The 26,632-nt window shown below is 29.4% G+C and overlaps 9 protein-coding genes across 9 annotated transcripts; 6 read left to right on the top strand and 3 right to left on the bottom strand.

Annotated features, from left to right (window-relative positions):
• Window positions 1-552: 552 nt before the first annotated feature.
• PRD1 (metalloendopeptidase) lies at window positions 553-2,832 on the top strand (the record flags this gene model as incomplete). The annotated part of the gene is made up of 1 exon (XM_064859384.1): window positions 553-2,832. One exon carries the CDS (start codon window positions 553-555, stop codon window positions 2,830-2,832), a length of 2,280 nt encoding a protein of 759 aa, XP_064713854.1.
• Window positions 2,833-2,910: 78 nt separating this feature from the next.
• PWA37_002830 (uncharacterized protein) lies at window positions 2,911-3,516 on the bottom strand (the record flags this gene model as incomplete). The annotated part of the gene is made up of 1 exon (XM_064859383.1): window positions 2,911-3,516. One exon carries the CDS (start codon window positions 3,514-3,516, stop codon window positions 2,911-2,913), a length of 606 nt encoding a protein of 201 aa, XP_064713853.1.
• Window positions 3,517-6,092: 2,576 nt separating this feature from the next.
• On the top strand, window positions 6,093-7,292 carry PWA37_002829 (uncharacterized protein; the record flags this gene model as incomplete). The annotated part of the gene is made up of 1 exon (XM_064859382.1): window positions 6,093-7,292. One exon carries the CDS (start codon window positions 6,093-6,095, stop codon window positions 7,290-7,292), a length of 1,200 nt encoding a protein of 399 aa, XP_064713852.1.
• A 938-nt stretch (window positions 7,293-8,230) lies between these two features.
• On the top strand, window positions 8,231-9,193 carry KAR4 (Kar4p; the record flags this gene model as incomplete). The annotated part of the gene is made up of 1 exon (XM_064859381.1): window positions 8,231-9,193. One exon carries the CDS (start codon window positions 8,231-8,233, stop codon window positions 9,191-9,193), a length of 963 nt encoding a protein of 320 aa, XP_064713851.1.
• Window positions 9,194-13,032: 3,839 nt separating this feature from the next.
• Window positions 13,033-15,591, top strand: SPB1 (27S pre-rRNA (guanosine2922-2'-O)-methyltransferase; the record flags this gene model as incomplete). Its single annotated transcript, XM_064859380.1, has 1 exon — window positions 13,033-15,591. One exon carries the CDS (start codon window positions 13,033-13,035, stop codon window positions 15,589-15,591), a length of 2,559 nt encoding a protein of 852 aa, XP_064713850.1.
• Window positions 15,592-15,863: 272 nt separating this feature from the next.
• Window positions 15,864-17,240, bottom strand: PBN1 (Pbn1p; the record flags this gene model as incomplete). The annotated part of the gene is made up of 1 exon (XM_064859379.1): window positions 15,864-17,240. The coding sequence occupies one exon, from the start codon at window positions 17,238-17,240 to the stop codon at window positions 15,864-15,866; it is 1,377 nt and encodes a 458-aa protein (XP_064713849.1).
• A 1,050-nt stretch (window positions 17,241-18,290) lies between these two features.
• On the top strand, window positions 18,291-20,405 carry LRE1 (Lre1p; the record flags this gene model as incomplete). The annotated part of the gene is made up of 1 exon (XM_064859378.1): window positions 18,291-20,405. One exon carries the CDS (start codon window positions 18,291-18,293, stop codon window positions 20,403-20,405), a length of 2,115 nt encoding a protein of 704 aa, XP_064713848.1.
• A 223-nt stretch (window positions 20,406-20,628) lies between these two features.
• APA1 (bifunctional AP-4-A phosphorylase/ADP sulfurylase) lies at window positions 20,629-21,564 on the bottom strand (the record flags this gene model as incomplete). Its single annotated transcript, XM_064859377.1, has 1 exon — window positions 20,629-21,564. The coding sequence occupies one exon, from the start codon at window positions 21,562-21,564 to the stop codon at window positions 20,629-20,631; it is 936 nt and encodes a 311-aa protein (XP_064713847.1).
• A 3,942-nt stretch (window positions 21,565-25,506) lies between these two features.
• Window positions 25,507-25,713, top strand: PWA37_002823 (uncharacterized protein; the record flags this gene model as incomplete). The annotated part of the gene is made up of 1 exon (XM_064859376.1): window positions 25,507-25,713. The coding sequence occupies one exon, from the start codon at window positions 25,507-25,509 to the stop codon at window positions 25,711-25,713; it is 207 nt and encodes a 68-aa protein (XP_064713846.1).
• Window positions 25,714-26,632: the final 919 nt, after the last annotated feature.

Raw genomic sequence — 26,632 nt, 5'->3', positions numbered from 1 at the left:
ATACATGTATATGGCATTATCTTCAGATATATAGAAGTAAGTTGTAGAAGATGTCGTAGTATTTACTGTTAGAGAAACGGAATTAGTAGCATACTTAACTTCACATTTTGTGCTAATTAATCTGCAACAATAGGGTATGTACAATCATGTATGTGGCAGTAAATCACAGTAGCCGTAATACTTCTTGATCTTCTTCTTGTTCTTACTTTGGAACTTATAAGATTACTTATTAATTCTACCATATAACTTCATAACATTCATTTTGATACTTGGCCATTTGTAGCAATATATTATTATTGTTGTTGTCGTTCTGTTTTTTTTTTTTTATTTTCGACATTTAAAAAAGAGCAGATTGTTCCAAGTTAACAATAGATAAAATGATAATTAATTACTCGACAAAAGTAAGTAAAGACAAGATAAAATAAGATAAGATAACATATAAAACGAAAGACACCGGGTACTCTTTTTCATAGGTTTGTAATATTGGTTGCTTTTATTTATTAACCGTGGGGCACAAACAATATACAAACATACTTTATTGTTAATAATTGAATGTTTTTAAAAAAAAGTGTACCATTTATAATAACACGTAATTTTGCAACAAGTACTGCTACTACTGCTATCGCTTCTACTATCAAGACATCAATTTCAAATCACACTTTTCCTTTATCTAAATTTTATAAAGTTTCCTTAGATAAACTTAACTGTTCAAGAAAGGGTTCTCTCATTGTATATAAACAGTATTCTACTATTACTAAGAATAAATCCACAATGCAAAACGATTTTATCGCACCCAGTATACCACCTTCATGGAACTGGACCCCTGAAAGAATTATATTCGATGCCAATTGTGTTATTGACAATACCACTAAACTCTATGACCAATTGGAATCGATCGAAGATCCAACATTCGAAAATTTTGTTAAACCTTTCATGATCCAAGAAAATAAAGTGACCCCTTTAATCAACCAGCTATGTTTCCTACAACATGTCTCCTCAAACAAGTCGATTAGGGACGCGTCTAACGAAGCTACCGAATTGTTACAAAAATTCGAGATCGAAATTTCTCTAAGATACAAAATATTCAAACAATTCGACAAGATCTGGCAACAGATTAAAGACGATAAAGAGCAATATATAAGAGATAGAGGCCAGTATGAACTATATAGATTTGTTGAGAAATGTCATAAGGATTACATTCGTTCCGGGTTGAATTTGCCAGAGGAAATAAGAGATAAGGTTAAGGATATCAAGATTCAGATCGGGTCTAAATCTTTGGAGTTTTCAAAGAATCTTGGGGAACAACAAGAGTTTTTATTGTTTACTAAAGAGGAATTGGATGGTGTCTCTGATTCGGTCTTGGAACAGTTCGAAAAAGTTGAAAAAGATGGCATCTTAAAATATAAAGTGACTTTCAAATACCCTGATATCTTTCCTGTCTTGAAGACAGCTAAGAATCCAAAGACAAGAGAAATTGCATTCAACGGCGATCAAAATAAGGTTCCAGAAAATGAAAAATTGTTTATTGAAACATTGAAATTAAGAAATCAACTGGCTTCATTGCTCGGTTATTCCTCTTATGCCAATTATAATTTGGATATTAAGATGGCTAAAAATCAAGAAACTGTGCTCGAATTTTTGACTGATTTGAAAGATAGGTTGAAACCTCTAGCAAAGAAAGAAATTGAGATTTTGAAAGCTTTGAAGGAACGCGAATGTGAAGAAATAGGTATTCCCTTTGATGGACATTATTATGTCTGGGATCATCGTTACTATGACAATAAATACCTAAAGGATAACTACAATGTTGATTTAGAAAAGATTGCTGAATTTTATCCTGTAGATTCTACTATTAAGGGTATGTTAAAGATTTATGAGACTGTTTTTAAATTGAAATTTATTGAAGAAATTTCAGAATCTAAGAAAAGAGTCTGGCATGAAGATGTTAAGCAATTGGCTGTTTGGAAAGTAGATGATCCAAACAGACCAGAATTTATCGGTTGGATTTATTTTGATTTACATCCACGTGATGGTAAGTATGGACATGCGGCCAACTTCGGTATATCCTCAGCATTCTACAATTTCGAAGATGGTGTTAAATTTTATCCAATCACTGCGTTGGTATGTAATTTCTCAAAATCAACGGCCACAAAACCGGCATTGTTAAAACACAATGAGGTTACTACTTTCTTCCATGAATTAGGGCATGGTATTCATGATTTGGTTGGTAGGAATAAGATTGGTAGATTTAACGGACCAAGCGCAACACCGTGGGATTTTGTTGAAGCCCCATCTCAAATGTTGGAGTTTTATACATGGGATAAGAATTGTCTTTATGATTTATCTAAGCATTACGAGACAGGTGAAAAAATTAGCAAAGATTTATTAGATTCATTGATTACTACTAAACATGTCAATGGTGCCTTATTTGCCTTAAGGCAATTACATTTCGGTCTCTTTGACATGAAAGTCCATACCACAAGTGATATTGAATCTCTTGATTTGTTAAAGTTATGGAATGAATCTCGCGAAGAGATCTGTCTTGTTGAAAATGGTGGTGTCTATAGCAAAGGATATGATTCCTTTGGTCACATTATGTCAGATTCTTACTCAGCTGGGTATTATGGTTACATGTGGGCTGAAGTGTTTGCAGCAGATATGTATCATACCAAATTTTCTCCAAATCCATTAGATAGTTCAGTTGGTATTAAATACAGAGATATTGTACTTGGTAATGGTGGATTATACGAAATTGATGCTAATTTAAAAGAATTTCTAGGTAGAGAGCCATCTAAGGATGCTTTCTTGAAGGAACTAGGTTTACAAAATTAGTGTATTGGTATATGATATCACATAAAAATATATAAATGTGTGTGCATATGTATATATATTGTCTCTATTAATACAATATTAATGAATTATTTTTAAAACATTATAACTATTGACGGAGAATCTGAATATCGTGAGTAAGTTTGATACAGTTTCCACCAGATGTCTAAAATGCTCCCATTTATCTTTTGGTATATTGAAGGCAGTTACATTTTTCAAAATGTCGAGTATTGATATTATGAAGTAAAATAAGTTTTGTAAAATTTCAAACATATGTTCAAAGAGTAAAGAATTTATTTTGTTTAATTTTAGTTTCAGTTTATTTAGAATTATTCCATTTACAGGTGAAGCTGACTGATTTTTGATGGAGTCGAAATTTTGAATATAAAAATTCAATTTGACTTTATATTTAAATAATTTCCAGCAATTATTTATAGACTTCTTAATTGCGAATACTAATGATAAGGACCAAAATTTGGACCCCCAATGACCCTTATTTAAATTCCTATAAAGAAAATTTGTGTCCTTTATCAACCCAATACTTCTAAAAAAGTATAAATAGTCAAAAATATTTGAAATAGTATTAATACTATTTACTAAGACATTCTCGATCGAATGAGTTTTGGTGGAATCAAAAGCTTCTGGCTCTGTTATAATATATTCTATATCATCAGAATATTCAATCATTCTAATATTCTAAACTACTCTTCTTCTTTTAATTTTATTTTATCTTAGGTTAGGTGTAACTAACATAAATTGGCCTCAATAGTGGAAGTTTTATATATGTATGTGTAATGGTGTACAGTATCTAGTCTGTATTTCTACTCGCTACTATTAATATGTTTTCCTTTTAATCATTTTATTTTATCAATTGAATCGTATTGATCATAGTAATAATAGTAATTGTTGCTTTTGCCGTTTCCGGTAAGTCATCAATGATAATTGAAGAAATGAACAAAAAAAAAACCAGACAAAAAAGAAAAAAGACAGAAATGGCAAAAAATAGAGAGAGAGTCATCAACAATATTTATTTATCTCCGATCCGGGACTGTTTTTTAGTTTCTTTAAGAATACACAAATCAATAAACAAGTAAAGTTGGAAGAGGAATTGGAAAAGATAATGGCCCCTTACTTTTTACAGTTAAAAGGAGACTAACTTACAATGTACTACGAAATTTTGAATCTAAGACGATATGTTACTTCCGTTAGTCATAGCAGGACATAAGACTTTCCTTCCATCAACGCTATGGGTATCGCTGTTAGTTATATATTTGGTTTCATTTTGGTTACTAAGGAATTTTTTTTAGTATGAAAGTAGAGATATGATTAATTCACTATTTGGAAATACGGAATAGAGGATGTAAGCTCTATGCATTTGTCAAGCAAATTACAGTAATGATCATATAGGATAGTCAGTGAAGGTGTTTAGGAGTGATAGAAAGCGTATAAGTTTCTAATGTAATGATTTGATAACTACATGTATTATTGCACAAAACCACGACCACTTTTGTGTGGTTTAAATGGTATCAGTATTTGTTTGCTTTTTATATTTATTTTTCCTACAGAAAGTATTAATGAGAGGTTTCAGTAGATATATCTCTTTATTTTTCTTCATGACATGCATTTTAAATTAATTAAAAAAGTTAAGAGAGAAGTAGGAAATTTATCTATTGGTTACAAATGATGTTTTATTTATATTGGTTTTTATTGTTATTGTGATTGTTACCCAATTTAAAATTTTATGAAGTCCGTTGATGATTTTGCTAAATTGTTAGAAAGTGCCATTTCTTTATTCACTTGTATTTTTCTTTTCCTGGTTGGTTTTTTGTTTACTCTGACAAGTAGTTGGTTAACTGGGAAAGTCTGTTGAATAATGCTGTTCCATTGTTTGAATATGGATCTGTTTACAGTGGTCAATAGTGAGTATACTATTTTTGTTTACTAAACATCTCAATAGCTATACCATTGTTGTTTAAAATGAGATAGCTAGATTCATTTGAGTGGGATATTATTCAATATTAGGGTTTGACAAATTCTCTTTATGTTAGTTTTTTTTTACATTAAATTTCTGGAACTGCTGTATATGTGGATTAGGGCTTATGAAATTTTCACTTCTTTTTTTTTAAAAAAAATACGATAGCTAAAATTGTGTGCTGGTTCTTCCGTTTCCACGATATAAGTGGCGTTTCGTTGGAAGATAGCGATAGTATTGGCAAAGAGAAGGATGGAATAAACAAACTAGGCAAATTATTGGTTATATACATTGAAAGCAACGTCTGGTCATAGTGACAGGTGCCATAAACAGATAATTTTTCTTGGCTATGGATTTAGTAGTATGTAAAATTATATAGTTTATATGGTAGGACTTCCCTGGTTGTGGTCGAGGGAGGATTTTTTGGTCATTTCCTACGGTGGAAAAATGCAATATTCCTCTTTTGAATTTTTTGGTCTGAGGGGGTTACCCGTTAGTCACGTGACTTCTGACCAATTGCGTGCAAGTTTTCCGCGCTGTGAATTTGGAATTTTTATCAATTACATTAAGGAGTTGTCAACTCCTTCATTTTTTACACCACTTTGCAGCTGACTTTGGTTGTTTTCTTCAGCTTTAACTTACTTTTCTTTTTCTTTTTCCAACTTGCACTCTCTTGGTTTGGTTTCTTTGTTGAGTTTCTTTGCTTTCTTTTTTTCTATTTTGTTTTATAGGGCTTTCCAATTTGCAGTGTTTATTGTTAGTAAGGTTCTAGCATTAGTTATAGGGTGCAGAACATTCTTTCCTTTTCTTTTTACTTTTTTCCCTTAATCGTTAACACATTTCTACCATTGGTATATTGATCTCTTTTCTTTGGTTAAAACACTATAAAACCGTGCTGTCACATCAAACAATTTACACTAAAAACTGCAAAACATTATTCGTAGTCTAGTTATATTATAACATTAAAGTTTTATTTCATTACTTTAATAAACCTAGTTTGATTGGATTTTTCATTCCTCCTATTTATATTTTATTATTTTGTTTTTTTGTTTATTTATTTGGACGCCTTCATTGAGCTGCTCTTAATAATTCCAAAAAATAGTGCTTTTTTTTTTTTAGATTTTTTGTATCTTCATTTAAAAAGAATATTTAGGTATTCCATTTTACTTTGTACAAAAAAAAATAGAACTAATAGATAAAATATAATATCCTCATTATTTTTTTTATTTCATTTTTTGTTTAATTTTGATTTATCTGATATCGTACTTTGAAAAAACAAAAATAAAAAAAAATGGTAATGTCCACTTCAAAAAGGCCATATTCTAATTGTCTTTCCTTATCCGGAAATAGTGATACCTGTAGTGATCATCCAAATAATTGTCAATATTCCACTAATAATAATATTCCACGATTTATAAAGCATTCTTCATCACCTGGTATTTCTAATTCCTTTAAAATATCAAAGAGACGCACTTTATCTTCAACTTCATCTTTGTCTCCTTCCTCTCTTTTATCTTCGACATCTTTACTATATTTAAACAGGTGTGCTGATGATGGGAAGTTAAATACACACAAGGCTAATGACAGTGACTTTGATGATACTGTTAACTACAATAGTGATGATTTTGATATTGCTTCTGCTTATAAAAATAATAATTACTTTCATTTCAATTCAGGTAAAAGAAATTTAATCATGAATAGACCTAGTTCCTTTTCATACCCTTGTAATAATAGTAAAAATAGCATTTGTAATAACCATGATCATGGAAACAGCCAATCAATAAATTCTCTTATTGTGAATAATGATGATTTGGAATCATATGTCAATGATATCAGCAACATCAATATGAGCAAGAAAAATCATCTACCAAAGGCGGATCTTATTGCAAGAGAAAGATGTTTTGATTATATTGTTCAAGCCATAGATGAAGTTTGGGCACGCTATTGTGACACTACATCATCTGCTGAAGTTGATATGTATGATAGTTGGAATATAGTAAAAAAACAGACACATCCTGTTGTATCAAATACTAGAATTACAAACAAACAAACAAGAATTTACTGTAATAAATCCATACAGTATTCCGATGATGAACAAGAAGATGATCAGATTTTTGATCACAAGATGAATATAGCAGATGGGCAACAAGGACAATATAAATCTAATGCTAGTATAAGGAATGAGGAGGATGAGGATGGGTATAAAACAGAAGTCACTGAATATGAGACAGATTCAGGTTCTGAATATCGTACTGTGTCTAAATTACCAGATTCAGTTAGATTAGAATCATTGAAGTTAAGATTGAGTAAAGCCAAAAATGATTTGGAACAGGTATATGATTCGATGCAACTTGATGACTCAATAGTGTTTTGGAAACGTTGGGATATGATAAAATATAGTGCAATTGAGGTCATGGAAGATGATGATGATGATGAGGTGGTTGAAGAGGCTATCAAAGAACTAGAGGATGGTAGGTATTTTCATGAATAGGCGTAATAGCGTATTTTGATATCGGACTTCGTGTTATATTCTTTATTAATAGATTTTTATTTCAATTTTTAAGTTTTTATTTTAGGTAAAAAGGCATGTTCTTTTTATTCTTTCTATCTGGGAGGTTTATAAATACACAATGTTTTTTTTTTATATTTGATCTTTTTTTTTAATAAATACATGGGTATTTTAGGTTTGAATACCATAGAATTTACAGAATTGGTGGATTTTTTCTTTTATTAGAACCGTATTAAGCAGTCGCATCATTTCGGGTGGTTTTCATAGTCGAATTCTGGCATTGATTCAGGTGTTGCTGTTAGATTATAAAGCGATTTGTAAGTATATAAATGGATAAATCAAGAAAAAGAGTACTAAATAATATTTATTTATAACAGAATATGTTATTTATATACATAGGCTTCTTTTCTCAGCAGGATATAGTCATATAGTGGGAGGTATTTCTGTTTTATAGCAGTTTTTCATTGGATCTTACTATTTTTGTCTGCTGGACCCACTTATTATAATTTTGGAAATGAAGTTACCACAGTGAAACGCGCTGAAACAAATTTTCCTCAATTCTGTAAAAAAAAAAATAAGAATATGGTAGAGCCAAAAGATATCATGTCAAGATCTGAAACAAAACTGGGAAAAGCTATCAGAAACAAGAAGGTAAGATCAGATTGTGAAATGTGCTACAATATTATGTGATACAATACAGTTTTGGTTCAAAATAAATCAATAAATGGAGCCAGGTTCAATTAGACAAAGAAATATATAATAATACAGTTATTTGTGCAAGAATATTTCTTTTCATTGTAGATTGGTTTTTTTATAGTATTCTAAAGTTACATCAATAATTAATAGTATACAAAAAACCATCCCATAGGTTATCTAAACACTTTAATATATAAATATTGACACTCTGCTCTACCAATAAAATGTCTCAAATAGAAATGCCATCTGTTCAAAGAAAGTCTGAAGATTCCATAAGATCATTAAGACATGTTGATTTTAGGCCAATGAAAGTTTTATATAATAATGATTATTCAAACAATTATATTCATTCAAATTCATATCCACAGAAACATGTGACTAATATAGAAAATACAGTTGAAGGCTATCCAAAGCTACAAAAATTGTTTAAAGAAAAATCTAGACAAATTGCTAACTATGCAACAAAGCCATATGGTTGTAAAGTTGATATAGATGAAATGATTCCAACATTAAATAAATGGATACAGAATGATAAACTATCATTTGATGTAGTGATGATTGGATGTCTTACTGATAATCAACTTATTTATCCTCTGCTGACTCAGTTGCCTTTGGATAAACTCATATCAAAACCAGGTTTTTTATTTATTTGGGCAAGTGTTCATAAGATAAACGAGTTAAGTAAACTTTTAAATAACGAAATTTGGGCTAAAAAATTTAGACGGAGTGAAGAATTAATATTTGTTCCCATTGATAAAAATTCTCCATTTTACCCAGGACTAGATGTTGATGATTCATCAGTCCTAGAAAAGATGCAATGGCACTGCTGGATGTGTATCACTGGTACTGTTAGACGTTCTACTGATGGACATTTAATCCATTGTAATGTTGATACCGATTTAACTATTGAGACTAAAGAGACATGTAATAGCGCAGTGCCCTCCCATCTATATAAAATTGCAGAAAATTTTTCAACTGCCACTAGAAGACTGCATATTATACCAGCTAGGACTGGGTTTGAGACTCCAGTTAGGTTGAGACCTGGTTGGGTGATTATGAGTCCAGATATTTTGATGAATAATTTCAGGCCTAAGAAATACAAAAGTGATATTGCAAAGATTGGTTATAATGTCCCATTAAAAAATGAGATTGAGATCCTTAGACCAAAAAGTCCTGTGTCTAAATAATATCCTCTAAAATAGATAACTTATTCTTTTCTACGAAAATTAATATTGAAATTACTGACTAAATATTGATAAATGAACATTAAGAGAGTAAGTATCATTTAAAGTTCCTATCTTAGTGGGGAAATGGCAATATTTAGTAGCATAAACAGTAAATATTGCTAAAAAAAGAAAAATATTATCAATATAATTTTATCATCGTCAAATAGGCTAATATATATCTGCATAACTGGAAGTAGGAACGCAAAGTTAATATAAGTAAACTTACAATTACATTAATACTCATTGGAAATGTCTAATATTAGGAATTATATAAATTTGGTGAAGTAAGTGCATTGGGTTGTATAAACAGAATAATCAAAGGACTGGAGAGAAATCAAGAAGAATAAATAACAGGAGATGCAAAAATAAACAAAATAAACAAAATAAACAAAATAAACAAAATAAACAAAATAAACAAAATAAACAAAATAAACAAAATAAACAAAATAAACGAATTTGCCGTAAAATCAAAACTTTTTTCATAGCTTAATATCTAAAAAAAATTTAAAGATTCAAAAGACAAAAAAATTTTAGTTGACTGTGTAACCATTCATCTTTTATTTTTTTAAGTATATATAGAGTAAGAATATTTTGTTGATTGAAATTAATAAAACAATACAAAATTTTACTTCTTCTTAAGTTGAAAATAATAGTGTCTAGTTTTTTTTTAATAAAAAAACCTCATTAATTGGTTTCACTATTTTTTTTTTAAATAAATGTTGCAAACCATGTAAATATCTTAATTTGGAAATAATGTCATATGCAACGAAATGTATTAAAAATTAACATTGTTGATTTATATATACAATAGTGATTTGTGCTATTTTATTGAAACATCTGTATTTGGTTCTCCCAAAAAAGAAATTGTTATTCTTCTTTGAAAATTGAGGATTTTTAAAAAATTTTCAGTAAATATTATTCTGAGAAAGCACGAATATTTTCATGTTTATTCTTTCATAATTTGAAGAATATTTATTATTATTCAATGCAAAATGGGAAAACATTTTCCAGTTATTATAATTGGAAAAATAGAACAATTTTATTTGTAATGTAAAATAAACAAATTATTTGCTACGAACTATTTGCTTGTAAAAATATTTTTTTAGTCCATATTAGTTTGTACTCTTAATAAGACATACGTCTTATATAAATAATTTATTCGGCTAATTAGAAGTATGCGTAATATACAATTCATAGTAGACAAGATATTCTACACAATATAATTTATTGAGATTATAGAACATTTGAAGAAGCAACTTTACTTATATATTTCTAATCTGGATAAAGAAGTTGCAGTATATCATTTTATCTATGTTGTATATCTTCATATTTTGTTTATCTACTAGAAAAAGATTAAAGCGGATTCCTTTTAATCAATGCATATTAGAATGACTATTTTATAATAAATAATATTGAATATAGCCAATATGGCTCATGACATTATGACCTAGTACAAGGCAAATCTGACGTATAAAAAAATCCTTCATTCAGAGAAATTACTAAATATTTATAAACTAAATAAATATCGTTAAAAAACCCCAGTTCCCCAAACAATTTATCTTTAATAAATATTTTATACTTTAATCCTGTTCTGATGTTCCTCTGGCTGAATAATATTAGTATACATGTTCTTAGCGTCGGTGATCATACAATATGTTATTATTGTGTATTATTATTATATTGATATGTAGTGTAATTTTCCCTCAATCTCTTGATTGGGAATTAATAATTATATAAATATACAAGAAACATAAAGATACGATGTATATATATTATTCATCCAGATTGGAAAATTAATAAGTAAAGTTGTCTACTTATATATGTTTACCTTTTGGCAATTTTTCATAATATATTAATTTATTTTGATTCTGTTTGATCTTATCTCCATAACGTTGAATGTGCAAAACAAACATTTTTCTTCTTTGATATATTTACATGTTACTCAAATCGGTAATATATCAATCCAGCAGATGTTATTGTAACTGGAACATAATGTAACCTTAAATATAAAGTATGTCAAAATGTTTTTCCCACTAATTACATCATAAATGACAGGGTATAAGCAATCAACTGTAGATTAACGGAATAACTTTTCTTTTTATAGAATAAAATTTTTGTTTTCATTGGTGTTTATGTTTAAAGGAAGTATATTGTGTTTTTATTTATGTTGAGGGTAAAATGATATTATGCTTGGTAAATTTGTATTTCCATTTATAAGGTGATCTTCAACCTGATAATTTCATGTTAATTCATTTTGAATAAAAACTCCTGATTGAAGTTAGTTAAAAAAATAATAATATGTTGAATCATATTTACAGTTTATAAAAACCATACTTACTAAGTAATAGTGACAGTTAAGAAAGAATTTTTTCTTTTTTTTCATATATAATATTATTATTAAGGTTTCATTAAGAAATATTTAGACAAAAAGGAATTTGAATTTTTTGAAAATACATTTGAGTAGTATATTTGGATGTATTTTATAGTCATATACAGATTTCTATTTTTTTAGGTTAAAAGATTTGTTTATTATTTTATAATAAGTTCTATTTCTTAAGAAAGGTTCGATTTGGAAAAAATTGAAATAAATGTAAAATATCAAAAAAAAAAAAGATATTATTTCAAACAAAAATTACTAAAATAAGGCATACTAGAATAAAATAGATAGAACAATGAAATTTCAATAAATATTAAAAAAGTAAAATATTGGATATTTATTCTATACAGATCATAAAACCTTGATAAAATTATCTGATAAATTTTTTACTATTCATAGAAATAAAATACTTAATATTAACATATATAGAGCTAAAAGTTTCCTTCTATTATTTTATTTTATTTTATCTACTACTTTTGATTATTATTTCTATCTTGTGTAAAAAAAATACTCAGGAAAAAACTTTAGTCTAGTTTTTGATACTATTAACTACGTAAGAATTATAGAATATAACTAAGAATGCACTCACTTTATCCAAGATATGCAAGTGCTAATTCTCAACAAAAAAATAAAACCCTCCACATTTTTGACAGTGTTCAAACCACTCTCAAAAATACAATAAAATATGATAATTCAACTCATTATGAATCAAAAAGTTTTTATACTTTTTATATATTCCCAAAATGTTAACTAAAAAAATGCAATCCCATTTATCAACTTCTTTATATCTTCTACAAAAACAAATAATATATTACACAAAACCTATCCACCTTCTATAAGTCACCAGCTACTTTCTTCCAATCATTCGATGATCTTAAAAATGGTAGCGTTAAGATTTCCTTTCTATCAAATATTTGTTGAAATAAGCTTTGACTAATATCATAGATTAATATTTTTGATATAATTTCCCTAATAACATTTTAAAAGCCAGAATAATTAAATACATACAAACTCAGGTATCTACAGTTGAACATTACTTATCTTGAATTTTTTTCCTAGCACTTCCTGCATCTCATTTTGTATATAAGATGAACTTATATTATCTCGAAAAATATATACTTTTACACGAAACACAGATTAAGAATTTCGAAATATGACGGAAAAAATTAACTACATTAACAAAGATTGATAAAAACAATATGAGATTCTCGTAGATATGCGGGTAACCTTCCTATAGTCAATTTTTCTCCAGAATAAAATTTCTAATATTGCGATGAGCATCTCAAAATTTCATAAAAAATATATATATTCATTAAGGAACTATAAAAACAAAACACTAAAATAATATTATTTTATATCATGGTGATCAGCTTTTAAACAAAATTAACCTAAAGATTCAACAACAACCAAAAAGAAGTTCCAAATGGGTAAGACTCAAAAAAAAAATAGTAAAGGTCGTTTAGATAGATACTATTATTTAGCCAAAGAGAAAGGTTATCGTGCCCGTTCTTCTTTCAAGATTATTCAAATCAATGAGAAATTTGGCCATTTCTTAGAAAAATCAAAAGTGGTTATTGATTTATGTGCTGCGCCAGGTTCTTGGTGTCAAGTTGCAACAAAATTATGTCCTGTAAATTCCTTAATTATTGGTGTAGACATTGTTCCTATGAAACCTATGCCAAATGTCATTACTTTCCAAAGTGATATTACTACTGAGGATTGTAGATCTAAATTAAGGGGTTATATGAAAACATGGAAGGCAGATACTGTCTTGCATGATGGTGCTCCTAATGTGGGTTTAGGTTGGGTTCAAGATGCTTTCACTCAATCTCAACTGACTTTACAAGCTCTAAAATTAGCCGTTGAAAATTTGGTAGTTAATGGTACTTTTGTGACTAAAGTTTTCAGGTCGAAGGATTATAATAAATTAATTTGGGTGTTTCAACAATTCTTTGACAAGGTAGAAGCCACAAAACCTCCAGCATCAAGAAATGTGTCTGCAGAAATTTTTGTCGTGTGTAAAGGTTTTAAGGCTCCTAAAAAAATTGACCCAAGATTACTAGATCCAAAGGAAGTCTTTGAAGAATTACCAGATGGTCCACAGAATATGCAGGCTAAAATCTATAATCCCGAAAAGAAAACTAGAAAGAGAGAAGGTTATGAAGAGGGTGATAATTTATTATATCATACTACTCCAATCATGGATTTTATTAAAACAGACGATCCAATTAATATGCTTGGTTACATGAATAAATTTGATATAATAAATGATGACCATGAATGGAAAATTATCAAAAAGATGAAACAAACCAATAAAGAATTGTTAGCTTGTATTGAAGATTTGAAAGTCTTGGGTAAAAAAGATTTTAAAATGATATTAAGATGGCGTAAAAATGCTAGAGATCTTTTAGGTTTAGATAAAGAAGAAGAAAAGGAGGCAATAATGGAAACTCCTTTGACTGAAGAAGAGCAAATTGAAAAAGAATTACAAGAATTACAGGAGAAAAAACGTCTACAATTAAAACGTGAGAAGAGAAAGAAAAATGAAAGCAAACAGAAGGAAATAATTAGAATGCAGATGAACATGTTAACACCTAGAGATATTGGTATTGAAGCTGCTAATGTTGGTAAAGATTCTTTATTCAACTTAAAATCCGCTGAGAAGACTGGTATATTAAATGAATTGGCTAAAGGTAAAAAGAGAATGGTTTTCACCGAAGGTGAATTAGCTAATGATAATGATATTCATATAGATGATACAGAAGTCTATGAATATGATAAGTATGTTGAAACTGATAACTTAGAAGCTCAATTAGATTCCATGTATGAAAATTACAAGGCTAGAAAAGCCGAAAGAAATGCTAATTACAGAGCTAAAATGGCTCGTGGGGGTGACGATGACGACGAATGGACAGGCTTTACTGATGAAACAAAGAATGAGGACACAACTAATGAACAACAAAACGATTATATAAATGATGATGACGATACTGAATTATCTGATTCAGATGACGATGAAGCAATTAATAATTTAATAAGTAGACTAAAGGGTAAGTCTGGTGACCATAAATTGAGTCAAAAGGCTCGTATGCTTTTCAATGATCCTATTTTTGATGGTGTTACTGCAGACCTAGCCATTCCAAGAGAAGAAGGTATATCCTCAGAATCTGTTGGTGATACATCAAAGATCAATATGAAGAGAACTTACGATCAAATGAAAGCTGATAATAATTCTACGGTGACAAATAACAAGAATAGTGATGAGGGTAAATTATCAGGTGAAAGCAATGATTCATCTGACAATTCTGATTTTGAAATTGTAGCTAATGAAGACTCTGATTATGGAGATATTGACTCTGATTATGAGTCTGAAGAAGAATTAAAATTATCATCTAAAGCTAAACATGCAAGAGACTTAGATATTGCTACTGCAGAGGCTATGACTTTGGCACATCAGCTAGCATCTGGACAAAAGACTAAACACGATTTAATAGATGAAGGTTTTAATAGATACACATTCCGTGACACTGAAAATTTACCTGCATGGTTCATTGAAGATGAAAAACAACACTCTAAAATTAATAGACCAATTACTAAAGAGGCTGTATTGGCATTAAAAGAAAAGATGAAAGCATTAAATGCTCGTCCAATTAAGAAAGTGGCCGAAGCTAAAGCCAGAAAGAAGATGCGTGCAGTGGCTCGTTTAGAAAGAATTAAAAAGAAAGCTGGTTTAATTAACGATGATTCAGATAAATCTGAAAAGGATAAGGCAGATGAAATTGCTAAATTGATGCGCAAAGTATCCAAAAAGCAAAGGAACACGCAGAAAGTTACATTGGTGTATGCTACAGGTAAATTCAAAGGTCTATCTGGTAGGCCTAAAGGTGTTAAAGGCAAATATAAGATGGTTGATGGTGTGTTGAAGAATGAACAAAGAGCATTAAGACGTATTGCTAAAAAACATCACAAAAAGAAAAAATAAATTAATATATACCAAAATTAAAATAGCATATTATTAAAAAAATCATTATTCTATCGTTGTTTTCCATATCCATATCCATATCTACATATCCATATATATATATAAATTTAGGGAATCGACCGTTGTACATTATATACAGTTATATTGACTTTTAAAGTATACAAAATTTTAAGTGGGAGAGATAAACAAAATCAAATTTTAATTAAAACAAATTTATCTCAACTTTATCCTATATCCACGTGTCTATATAAACATGCACACATATATATTGTTCATTCATGTTTATATTTTTTAGTTGGTATCTTTTTAGGGATAACTTTCCAAGTTAAGTAAATGATTGAAAACAATAAAGTCAATCCAGTCAACAACTGAATCTTATTAAAATCAGTATACCCAGGTCTTGGAATCGGCACGTTTAATGTTGTTGAATAGAGTAAATCGAATTTGGTATCATCTGTAAAAAAGGATTCTAATCCCAAAGATTTAGAATAAAAAGGATTTTTAACAATATCTAAAGCGTTTTTATCACAAGCCTTAAACACGATTGGATCAAATGTAGCATTAAAAGTAGAAGGGTATGGAGTAGTAATATTTAGATATCTTGAATGTAAAATAAGTTCATTGACTTGCCCAGGTTCTAATTGGTAGAGAAATTCTGAACCCCATGATCTTTGAACTAATTTATATTCAGGTAATTCCAAATCGTCTTCACCAAATACAAAGATTGGATCAGATTGAAATTTATCTATAAATAATTCTAAAGGTAATTGAGAGAATAAATAATATTGACAATTTGTCTGTACTTGATGATAATTGGATAAATCTATTAGAATTTTTGGATGTAAACCGATTGGTTCTTCCAATTGTACTTGTAAAAAGGGATTCTTGTATTGTTTAGTTATGAATGGTTTATAGAAAAGAGAAGTTTTCAAACATGTTTGAATCTTATCAGTTTGATTCCAAAGACACCTTAACCCAGATATATTAGTGTCGATGTCATCAAAAGAATCGATATAAAATAAACCAACCTCCAAATTGGATATTGTAGTAGTATTATTATTGTCACTACTACTACTACTACTACTACTATTATTATTATTATTTTGTTGAATAATCAAAAGATCATTTGGCTCTAATACCTCGTATTTATTAATTTCTGTCATGTTAGAATTCTTTAAGATATCGAATTGGGTCTTTAAAGTAAAATCGTTTGGATCAATTAAATTTAATTCAGTATCAGATAATATGTTTGGAAATAAGTCATATAAAGGAGTATTAGAATGTAAAAGGTTATATTTGGGCGTTTTTATTAATGGATAATCACTTAGAGATGTTATATTGGAATTATTTACATAGACATTAAAGCCAGTGTTAATGATTGAATCTAATTGATTGTGAAATGGTTCGGTGGCGTTATGATCGTCATCATCATGGGTATCTATGAACGATCCTTTATCCTTCCAAGTGATACGAACCAAGTGATTCGAATTGTTTTCTTCTATGTTATTGTTTATTATTGTCCATCTAGTTTGAATGAAGACTTTATTTTGGTTTTTTATAATCAACTGAGCATCATTTCTCGTTAAACCCTCCACGATGTCCTCTGGGGTTTGAAACAGTAGCGTAATTCTCTTCTTTAAAACAGACATGATATAATATATTTATATATTTATATATACACATATACACGCCATTGATAGACGTATAGACCAACAATAGCCTATACCAAAGTTCAAATACATTTGAGTATCAAAGTACCAAATATAATTGTATTACAAAATACCATAGAATATCTAAAAAACATTTAAGAACTACTACTATGTTACCTACAACCAACAATAAGAAACATAATAAGCAACAACCACTGCTAATGGAAATCTCTTAGGGTATCTCAGGGTTTTTTAGGGTTTAGCAACATGAGGGTTAAAAGCATGTGAATTAGGATTATTTTCATTAAATCCCCGAAAAAAAACCCCCTCGAATCCAAAAAAAAAAAAACAAAAATGAAATTTTTTTCTTTTTTCTTCCTGTCCTCTACTGTTGTCACGTGCTTCTTTTTCCCTCTCCTCCTCCTTTTTCCTCTGTCCCCTTTCTTCGAGATTGTGGGTCTCGATCTTTTTGACGAAGGGAAAGGATCTTCGTTATCTTCAAAGCAAAGAGGCCTAAACATAGGAACCAAAGAAAAGGATCGATCGTTGATAGACACCATTCAAGTTGACATGTGTATGTATCCAATATATCGTTACACATATCTTAACTCGTTGCATTATTCCTTCAATATCTGTATCTATAACATTTTGAATCAACAAATACCCTCCAAGCATAGTTTATTTGTGACACTATTGTACTTGTAAAAGACACTTTGGTTTATCCATCAAAAATTCTAATTGTTCAATAAATAGGTAATAAGTGGTAAAAAGTACACTCCAGACTCCTGTTCTTTTTATCCTCCCTCTTTTGACCTATTTAGAAACACAATTAAACAAATTTAATCAACTACTCTACTTCTTTGTCTTTCGTTTATTTCATTTTATTTTAGGTGTCCTTCATTCCTTTTATCTTACTTATTCAATATTTTTTCAGGTTGTTAAATAATTTGTTTTGTATATACCACAATCACCACCACTATCGCCACAATAATAGTAATAACAATAAGCTATTAAACTCTATTAGATTACCTATATATACGCAACAACCCTATGGCAGAGACCCAAAACTTAACTATTCCTGATGTTCAACATTCAGTCAGCCACCTAGCTACCCCTTCAAGAAGAGGTCATCGTCATAAAAGATCCTTTGCCATTTCTGGGGATTTCGAATTTTTAAAACAACCACCACCTTCACAACCTTTTTCCTTTTCTCCTGTCTCAAAGCATATAACAAATGATCCTACTTTAGTCCCTCCTCTCCCGACATTCATTTCCTCTGAAACATATAAAATGAAAAACAATACTCCTTCTAACCCCACTATATTATATTCTCCTTTACAATCCAATAAAATATCCGATCCAGAGTCTCAAAATCTATTGAATCCTACAACTACACCAAGAAAAAAGAACGATCTATTCAACCAAGCAAGTCCCAGATTCTTCATCAGCGAAGAACCTAAATTTTCTTCGCCTATTAAAGGTGTCCCTGATGCAATCATTAACCTGGACGACGTTTTAAAAACTAGGCCAAGGTCTTTCAAATCTCACAGAAGAACAGAATCTGCTCCTGCAGGTCTAGAAATTATATTCGATTCGTCTGACCCAATAGGTATCAATAGCAATAGTAGTGGCAATATCGGTTGTGACAGTAATCCAATTGAAGAAGAAGAAGATATTGACAGCAACGAACAGAACAATTTGCCAAACAATAATATCACTGACATAAACACGTATAAATATAGGTATAGATCAAATTATACACCTTCAAACAAGGATACGGCCAGTAAAGATGGAAAAAATGTACCTACTGTATTAATGTCACCAATGAGACCATCATCTCCCATATTCCAATCAATATCAAGAAATGTTAACACTAGTCCAATCAGAAATAATGCTAATTCTGAAACAAGTGATACTTATAATTCATTGAGAATAAAAGGTCAAAAACAAAGATATTACCATTACACCAAACAATTGAATATTCCCAATAATATAACAAGCCCTCTATTGATTCCTGCATCACATGGAAATAATTTGAAATTCAAACCAAACAATAATAGTACCACTGCCAATGCCACTACTATTCAATCTCAATCATTAAAAGAACAGTCGTCTATGAATTCTTTGACTTCCAATTCCTCAAAGACACCTTTATCCCCGGCAAATACCCCCTCTTTACAACCATATAATACACCTTCCACTCCAATATCATACTCTGAACATAAGAAATTATCTTTTATAGAATCACATAACAGCACTAATACCACCAATAATAACACTGGTAATGTATCATATAGAATTCCTCATAAAAAATCATGGACTGATCAAACAAGACGTCAAATGAGTCCCAGCAACTTCTATGGACAACAACAACTACAGCATTTGGCTAAAGGGTTCTCACAATCATCACATACCAAACATTTGAATAATGATACCAACACAATAAAATTGGCAAATACTGGAACACCAAACTCTTTTAATTTTGAAAGTAAAGTTTATGACATTGAATATAACAATGAAGATAGTCTTAACCAAGATAATGGGAAGTCATCCAATCAGACTCAAGAGATTATAATCGACAAGATATATCAAACTAACTTCACAGATACTGATGAAACAGATATACTAAATGAGACTAATAGATTTATATTATCAGAGGACATATTGTTAGGTGAACCAGGTGATGCTGTTGATTTATCTTCCACAGGATACGATCAATCAGATAATACTAATACTAATACTAATACTAATACTAACACCAATACCAACACCAACACTAATTCTAATAATAACATAAATCGTACAAAGCAGAATACAAAAAATACCAATGCTGCAAAGATAACGACGACTACCAGGATGTATAATCACGAATTAAAAATCGATTCAACAACGTCTTCAATAAGCAGTAAACCTATTGACAAAAATACATCAAATGCAAATTCAACCATTGATAGAGCTATACAATCGCCACAATCATCTGAATCCAGAGTTTCAAAATCAAAAGAAGCCACAACACCAAATTATGATTTACGTAAATTTGAAATTAGAAGTATAAGTGATGGCATCGTGCAGTTAAATATAAATAATACTGAAAATGAACAAGAAAAAAGATACCGTAAGAAAAAATCGAGACTAAGTGTACTTATCAACAATTTATTTAAATAATGCGCCATTCTGTGTTTCAAGCAAAAAAGAGTCTTTACACAACTTCTTATACATTAATACACACACTTACATATATAATTATTTACTAACATGTGTACATATGGATGCAAAAAACAAACAATAAAAAATGACGTTTAAAATAATATATTTACCACAATGCTCTTTTTTCTTTCTTTCTTTCTTTCTTTTCTTTTTTCTTTTAAATAGTAAATATCACTTCTCATCAAAATGTTTGGTGTTTCAATTTCATAGCATTAGGAAACCCACATTCCAACAATAATGTATCTATTATATCAGGATTCTCTTTAACTTTCAGTAAAGTGTCTTCTTCTTTAATAATCACCAACCCTAGATAACCAATGGAATTAAACCCAACCGGCAAAGTTTGAGCTCTAATACTAGATCTTGGAACAAGACACATCCACTCTTTTGTAAGAATGAAATTATAACTAACTGGGGGTTCATTTTTTTCATTATTATCTTTTACAAATGCTAAAATATGCTCGAATAGAGAAATGTAACAAGTCATCAAATATTCTTCTGTAGGTAATTCAGGTAAAGGAACTACAAAATGTGCAAAGGATACAAATTTATCTTGCAAGGGTGGTAGTTTCATACTAGGTAAAAATGGTTCGATATCATTACATAGTCTATCTTGAAATGGCACAAACCCATCTAAGAATTGCAACAATTGTAAATGTTTATGATTCTGGGATGAACCGGACTCTGGACCACAATTAAAAATAATAAAGTGTCTTTCTGTAGCTGTATCAACTTGTTGAAGTAAAGCGTAGCATTTACTCAAATCTGATGGAATTAGCATATCATTTTGGTGTTTGTAAGCATTTGTAATCAGTAGTGAATGATTTGGCATTATTGGAAATTTGTTTAGGACCAATTTGTATTCCCTTTCAACGACATCCATATCTTGTAAAACCAATAATTCTGGTTCATGTTTACCTAATGGATCAGAATTTGCTGGCGTGTCACCTTTTTCAGGTTTTGTAAGCAAAGTAGGAACAAACCTGATCCAATACATCATCCCATTCTCGGAATTACATTTTGTGGACGTATCCCCATCATTGAAGAACAATGCTTTATTTTCACGTGCCTCTGCGTATTTTGACTGTATTAAACCCTTAATGTCTTTAGCCAACATTTATATCACTTTTCCTCTTTATAGTGATACTGTAACTGATCTTGATCTCAACTAAACATATTAGTTCAATTTCCAGATAAAAAACCAACCAACCAACCAACCAACAAACAGACTGCAATTTAATGCGTGTTTGAATTTAATCTAAGAGATTGCAGTCCAGATTTGCTTTATTCTTCATAATAAATTTGATGATATAGCTGTTATTTTTTTAAATGGGGGAGGAAGGGGAATGCGTACACTAAGCAGAATGAGACATTTTTTTCTTCCATTTTTTTCTTCCATTATTTTTCACCTATAGGTTTGTGTTAAGTCAGAGTCTTTGAGTTGTAAATCAATTTTTATAAATGAGTTATAAGAGATCAGAAGTAGATCAAACAACTGTTCGACATTATAGTTTTTTTTTTATTCGCGTTGTGTCTGTTTTTAAATTTCCTATTTTGTACACAAACAAAGAAAGTGACATCGAGGCAGGAAATGTCTCAGTGCAAAATTTGAGAGCGGGATTATATCGAGAATTTTGTTTGGAAAGATGAAACACAAATAAACAAACAAACACGAAAAACAGTCTTGTTTATATTTTTCTGTTTCAAGAAATATCCAAAACAAAAATACTTTTTCTTTTTCTTTTTTATAATTTAGAAAATAAATCCCAAGGTGCCCTATTACTAACAAGTATTAGTCGTAGTATTGCTTTTGAACCTCCAACATGTTGTGTGCAATACAATGATAAGGAATAATATAATATCCATCAATGCTATGCACCCTCCTACTTCAATTTTGTCATTTAACTACATCTTCACAAAAATAATCCATACTTTGTATGCCGTAATTAACTATTATTATTGAATGAAGGGAAAAAACACAAAATAGAAAGGTTAAATTTACTGTGCATACATGTATAAATGACTATTTTTATTTTGGAGTAAAACATAAATACAACACGTCAATTTGAAAATTTTGCACTTAGCAATATTTTAGACACGAGCTTTCTTTCTTTTTTTTTCCTTTTTTTCTTTTTTTCTTTTTTTCTTTTTTTCTTTTTTCCTTTTTTTCTTTTTTTCTTTTTTTCTAGAAGAATAGAACAATTCCAAAAGAAACGGAGTTAACAAGATTGAATAAATAAATATAAGAATTTTTGATTTGTCTTCGCCTTATTTCCATTTTTTTTCTTCCTATTTCTTTTTCTTTTTACAAATAGCGAAAAAAAAATACAATACAATAAATCGGACAATATAGTAGAATAAAAAACAACTAAAAATTGAGAAAAGCAAAGCGGGGCAATAGCCACATACTACATATAATTTCCATTAAAAAAGAAAAAAAGTTAAAATCCCAAAATGAAAACAAGCAAAAAGAAAAAAAAGTAAATAATATAGAAATAACAAGAGCTTAGAAAAGTTGAGGACAATTGGATTTTTTTTTTGCTATCCAAGCCAAAAAACAATAGACTGATGTTAGAACACGTAAGGACATATACTAGCAACCACCAAAACTGATCAGCTAGGACATATGTACAGAGAAATATTCTTTCTACTGTAACAATATAGACCAGTTGTCTATAGACTTACCTTCCATTATTTTATTGATAGTAAATGGGACTAAACTTAGAGGGGAATTATCGTTTATATTATATGACCCTACTCAATAAGCAAATATAGTTATTATTCATTGTTATTTTACCTTCTGAGGAGTAAAAAAAAATGAAAAATCTTGTTATTTATCAATTTTACAAGTTTCAGAAGTAGCAGTAGCACAATTTTTTTTGTTTTCTTTGATAAAATGACAAAATAAAAGAGTATTTTTATTATGTTCAGTAGAGACACTTGACTCATAAACTGTACACACTTATTTGACTTACAAAATAAAAAGAGTGATTATTCATATATGGAATAATATTATGAACAAACATCTCAGAATGAAGATTCACAGTGTCTTTAGTATTATCGACAATAGTATCAAAATTAAGATAGAGAATGTTTTAACCCTTTATTTTCTTATTTTTGTTCTTATTCTTACACTTTCTTTATGAAGTTGCCTATAAAAAAAGGTAGGTAATGTACATAAGTAATAGGCATTCTTTTTTATTTGATTCAAAGTACAGTATGGATAGAATGTATTTTACTAGCAGAACCCCCCTCCTATTGGAATAACCTCTAAAAATAGTCATGAAAGAATGAAAAAAAAAAACAAAAGAATTAAGTAAATGTACGTATAACTAATTGATACAACTAAGTTAACAATACAATTATACTAAAGCAGCAATATCATTTCAGGACATCACTACCTTTAAAAACTATCAAATTAATGAACTCCGTAAATATCCCTTTTTTTTTGATTTTATTCTTTGTTGGTTGCTTTCCTTCAAAATGCTCAGAAATTAGAGTCGATTTCTACATTTATTCATATTTTGTGGAGAGAAAAAAAAAGATGATGTATCAAACTGAATGGAAAGTAATAATTAAATCCTTTTTGCATGCACGCCATCATTTAACAAAATAAACTGGATTTTTGATTAATTAATACATAATTTCCTCAAATAGTAATTTTGATCGATGGGTTAAACCAAGCATTTTATTAATTAAACACGAAAATTAAAGGGAGAATTTTGAACTGAGGGGAGTGACTCAGAAATTAAAAAAACCCTTTTTTTGTTTTTGTCTTTCTTACTGACAAAAAAGAAAAAAAAATTAATTTAATATTTTCTTATTGCCGTTACTTGAAAAGGCCTTGAAAATCAAAAAAAAAAAAACATAAAAAATAAGAATTTTTTTTTCATTCCAGATAGGTCTTAAAAAAATTAAACACAAGAACATAAATAATACACTCCTACAAATACAGGGCAATAAAAATATCTAAAAAAAATAAAGATTAGAAACCTTCAAATTTTTATTACTGTACATAAAAGAAAAATTAAAAAAAACATTATAACAAACCTCTAAAGTCACTTTTCTTCTCATTAAAAATGTTAAGACAAATTTAGATAAAAAAAATCATATTTGTTATAAAGAATCGACTTGAAAGTTATCTTTTCAAATAAGACTTCTTTAATATAAATCTAAATCCTTTTTAGGTTAGAAGGGGGAAAACGAATACACCCAAGCTTACCATGTTTTTTTACCTTTAGGGTTTCTTCAGAAAAAAAAGCAAAGAATCCTCTACTTATTCCACCAATATATACACCTCTTTATCCCCTTTTGAAAAAAAAAAAAAAGAAAATTTGATATTCCCAGCATCTAATTTATTAATTTTTCGTGTCCCCTTTATTCAGAACAGCCTCCCCCAAAAAAAACAACCTTTGCTTGCTCAAAACAATGAGATTTTCTATCCATCTCCCCTTTTGAGGAAACCACAATTTCTTTTGAGACAGAGACACGTTTTCTATTGTATTGTCACGCTGCTAATAAAATTTCCTACTAATTTTCTGTTTAAAAATTCGATGTACTTTCCCCTTTCAAAAATTAACTACGCGAAATATCGATACGTCGGGACAATAATGTTCTAGACTCCCAGACCCTGCAATTTCCTAAATAGAAAACAAAATTCCTCAATCTTTTTCTCAAACTTACTTTTTTATTTGTCTTCTTCATGTAAACAAACAAAGACAATTCTAGAAAACAATAGAATTTTGCAAAGACAAAAAAAACAAAAAAAAAAGAAATTCTCCCTTCTGTTTTCGGATAAGATGATATCGTTGTTATCGAGCTTGGTGTTTAAATGGCTATACAATTTTGTGTTACACACAATCTCATTTATTTATTTATTTTTTTTTTAGTATATAAGAAACAGTATATTTGAGCACACTCCAGCAGTATCGCTTGCATCTCTTCTTCCCTTTCAATACGTTAACTAATTTTGTTCCCTCTGCCTCTCTTTGCCTCCATTGTCCATTCAGACACAAAGCAAACATAAACACACGTACACAAGAATACAAAAGATAAAAAAATGCAATTCAAGACTATCGTTGCTGCTTTCGCTACCGTCGCTGCTGTTCAAGCTGCTAAAACCTCTAAGGCCTCTAACGTCACCAACGCTACTAACGCCACCAACGGTACTCACTCTTCTGTCTCTACTGGTGCCGCTGCCTCCAACACCTTAAACGCTGGTATCTTCGGTGCTGCTGTTGCTGCTGGTGTTGCTTTCTTATTCTAAGTTGAATAAATAAGTACTGAGTACTAAATATACTTATAGAATAAGAAATGATACGGCTTTACATTGTTCATTTACTTAATAATTTTCTTCTTTTTGCAAATTTTATTGATATTTTTTTCATCTAATATTCTGGAATAATTTTTAACTTTTCTTATATTATAGTGGACAATTATTAATGGGACTCTTTGATATGTTATCATTTATTTTTTCCAGTGGTCTCAAGGTTACTATAGATATATCTATATATATATATGTAAATGAATTTGTTTGGTAGTGTTGATACTTCAAGAACAATTGTTCTACATATATATATTCATTTTGTATTTATATAATTTTATTTACACATTCATATACGTCTAGTTGTAATTTTTTTTAATACTTAATATTTTTTACGTTATACCTATTTGTTGTTTCTTCATTTTTTTTTTCTTTTATTGACTCTATTTATTAATTTATCTATACACTTCAGTTTTCCGTTCTTTCAAGCAAATAATAATATTACTAAAAACCTATATATCCATATAGTCTATTTCCTCAATGTCAATAATACTTTTCCACGTATATGAATCATAAAAAAACATTATATATATATATATAATGTTCCTATCATATTGACTAGTACATATATCTTGATTAAAGAAAAAAAAAAAGAAATACCCTGTTAAGATTATTACATGTCCTTATTTAATAAAAAAATCGGTACCACAAACTTATTTATGCTTTACCAATCTTCCAGTTAGTCGCAAAATTTGAATAAAGCAATAACACTTTTTGGTTATAGTTACCCGGCACAAAGTCACGAGACTCTATGAGTTTTTCTGACTAACCTCTCTTTGCTTCTATTGGTGTCATTTTTGTCAAGTGACACAAATTATTTAATAACCAATTAATATTAATAAAAACAGAATTTGGTTCAAAC

This window comes from Arxiozyma heterogenica (assembly GCF_036370985.1).
Source record: "Arxiozyma heterogenica strain weizmannii chromosome Unknown scaffold_22, whole genome shotgun sequence".
Lineage (NCBI taxonomy): Eukaryota > Fungi > Ascomycota > Saccharomycetes > Saccharomycetales > Saccharomycetaceae > Arxiozyma > Arxiozyma heterogenica.
This window is presented reverse-complemented; position numbering and strand designations above follow the sequence as displayed.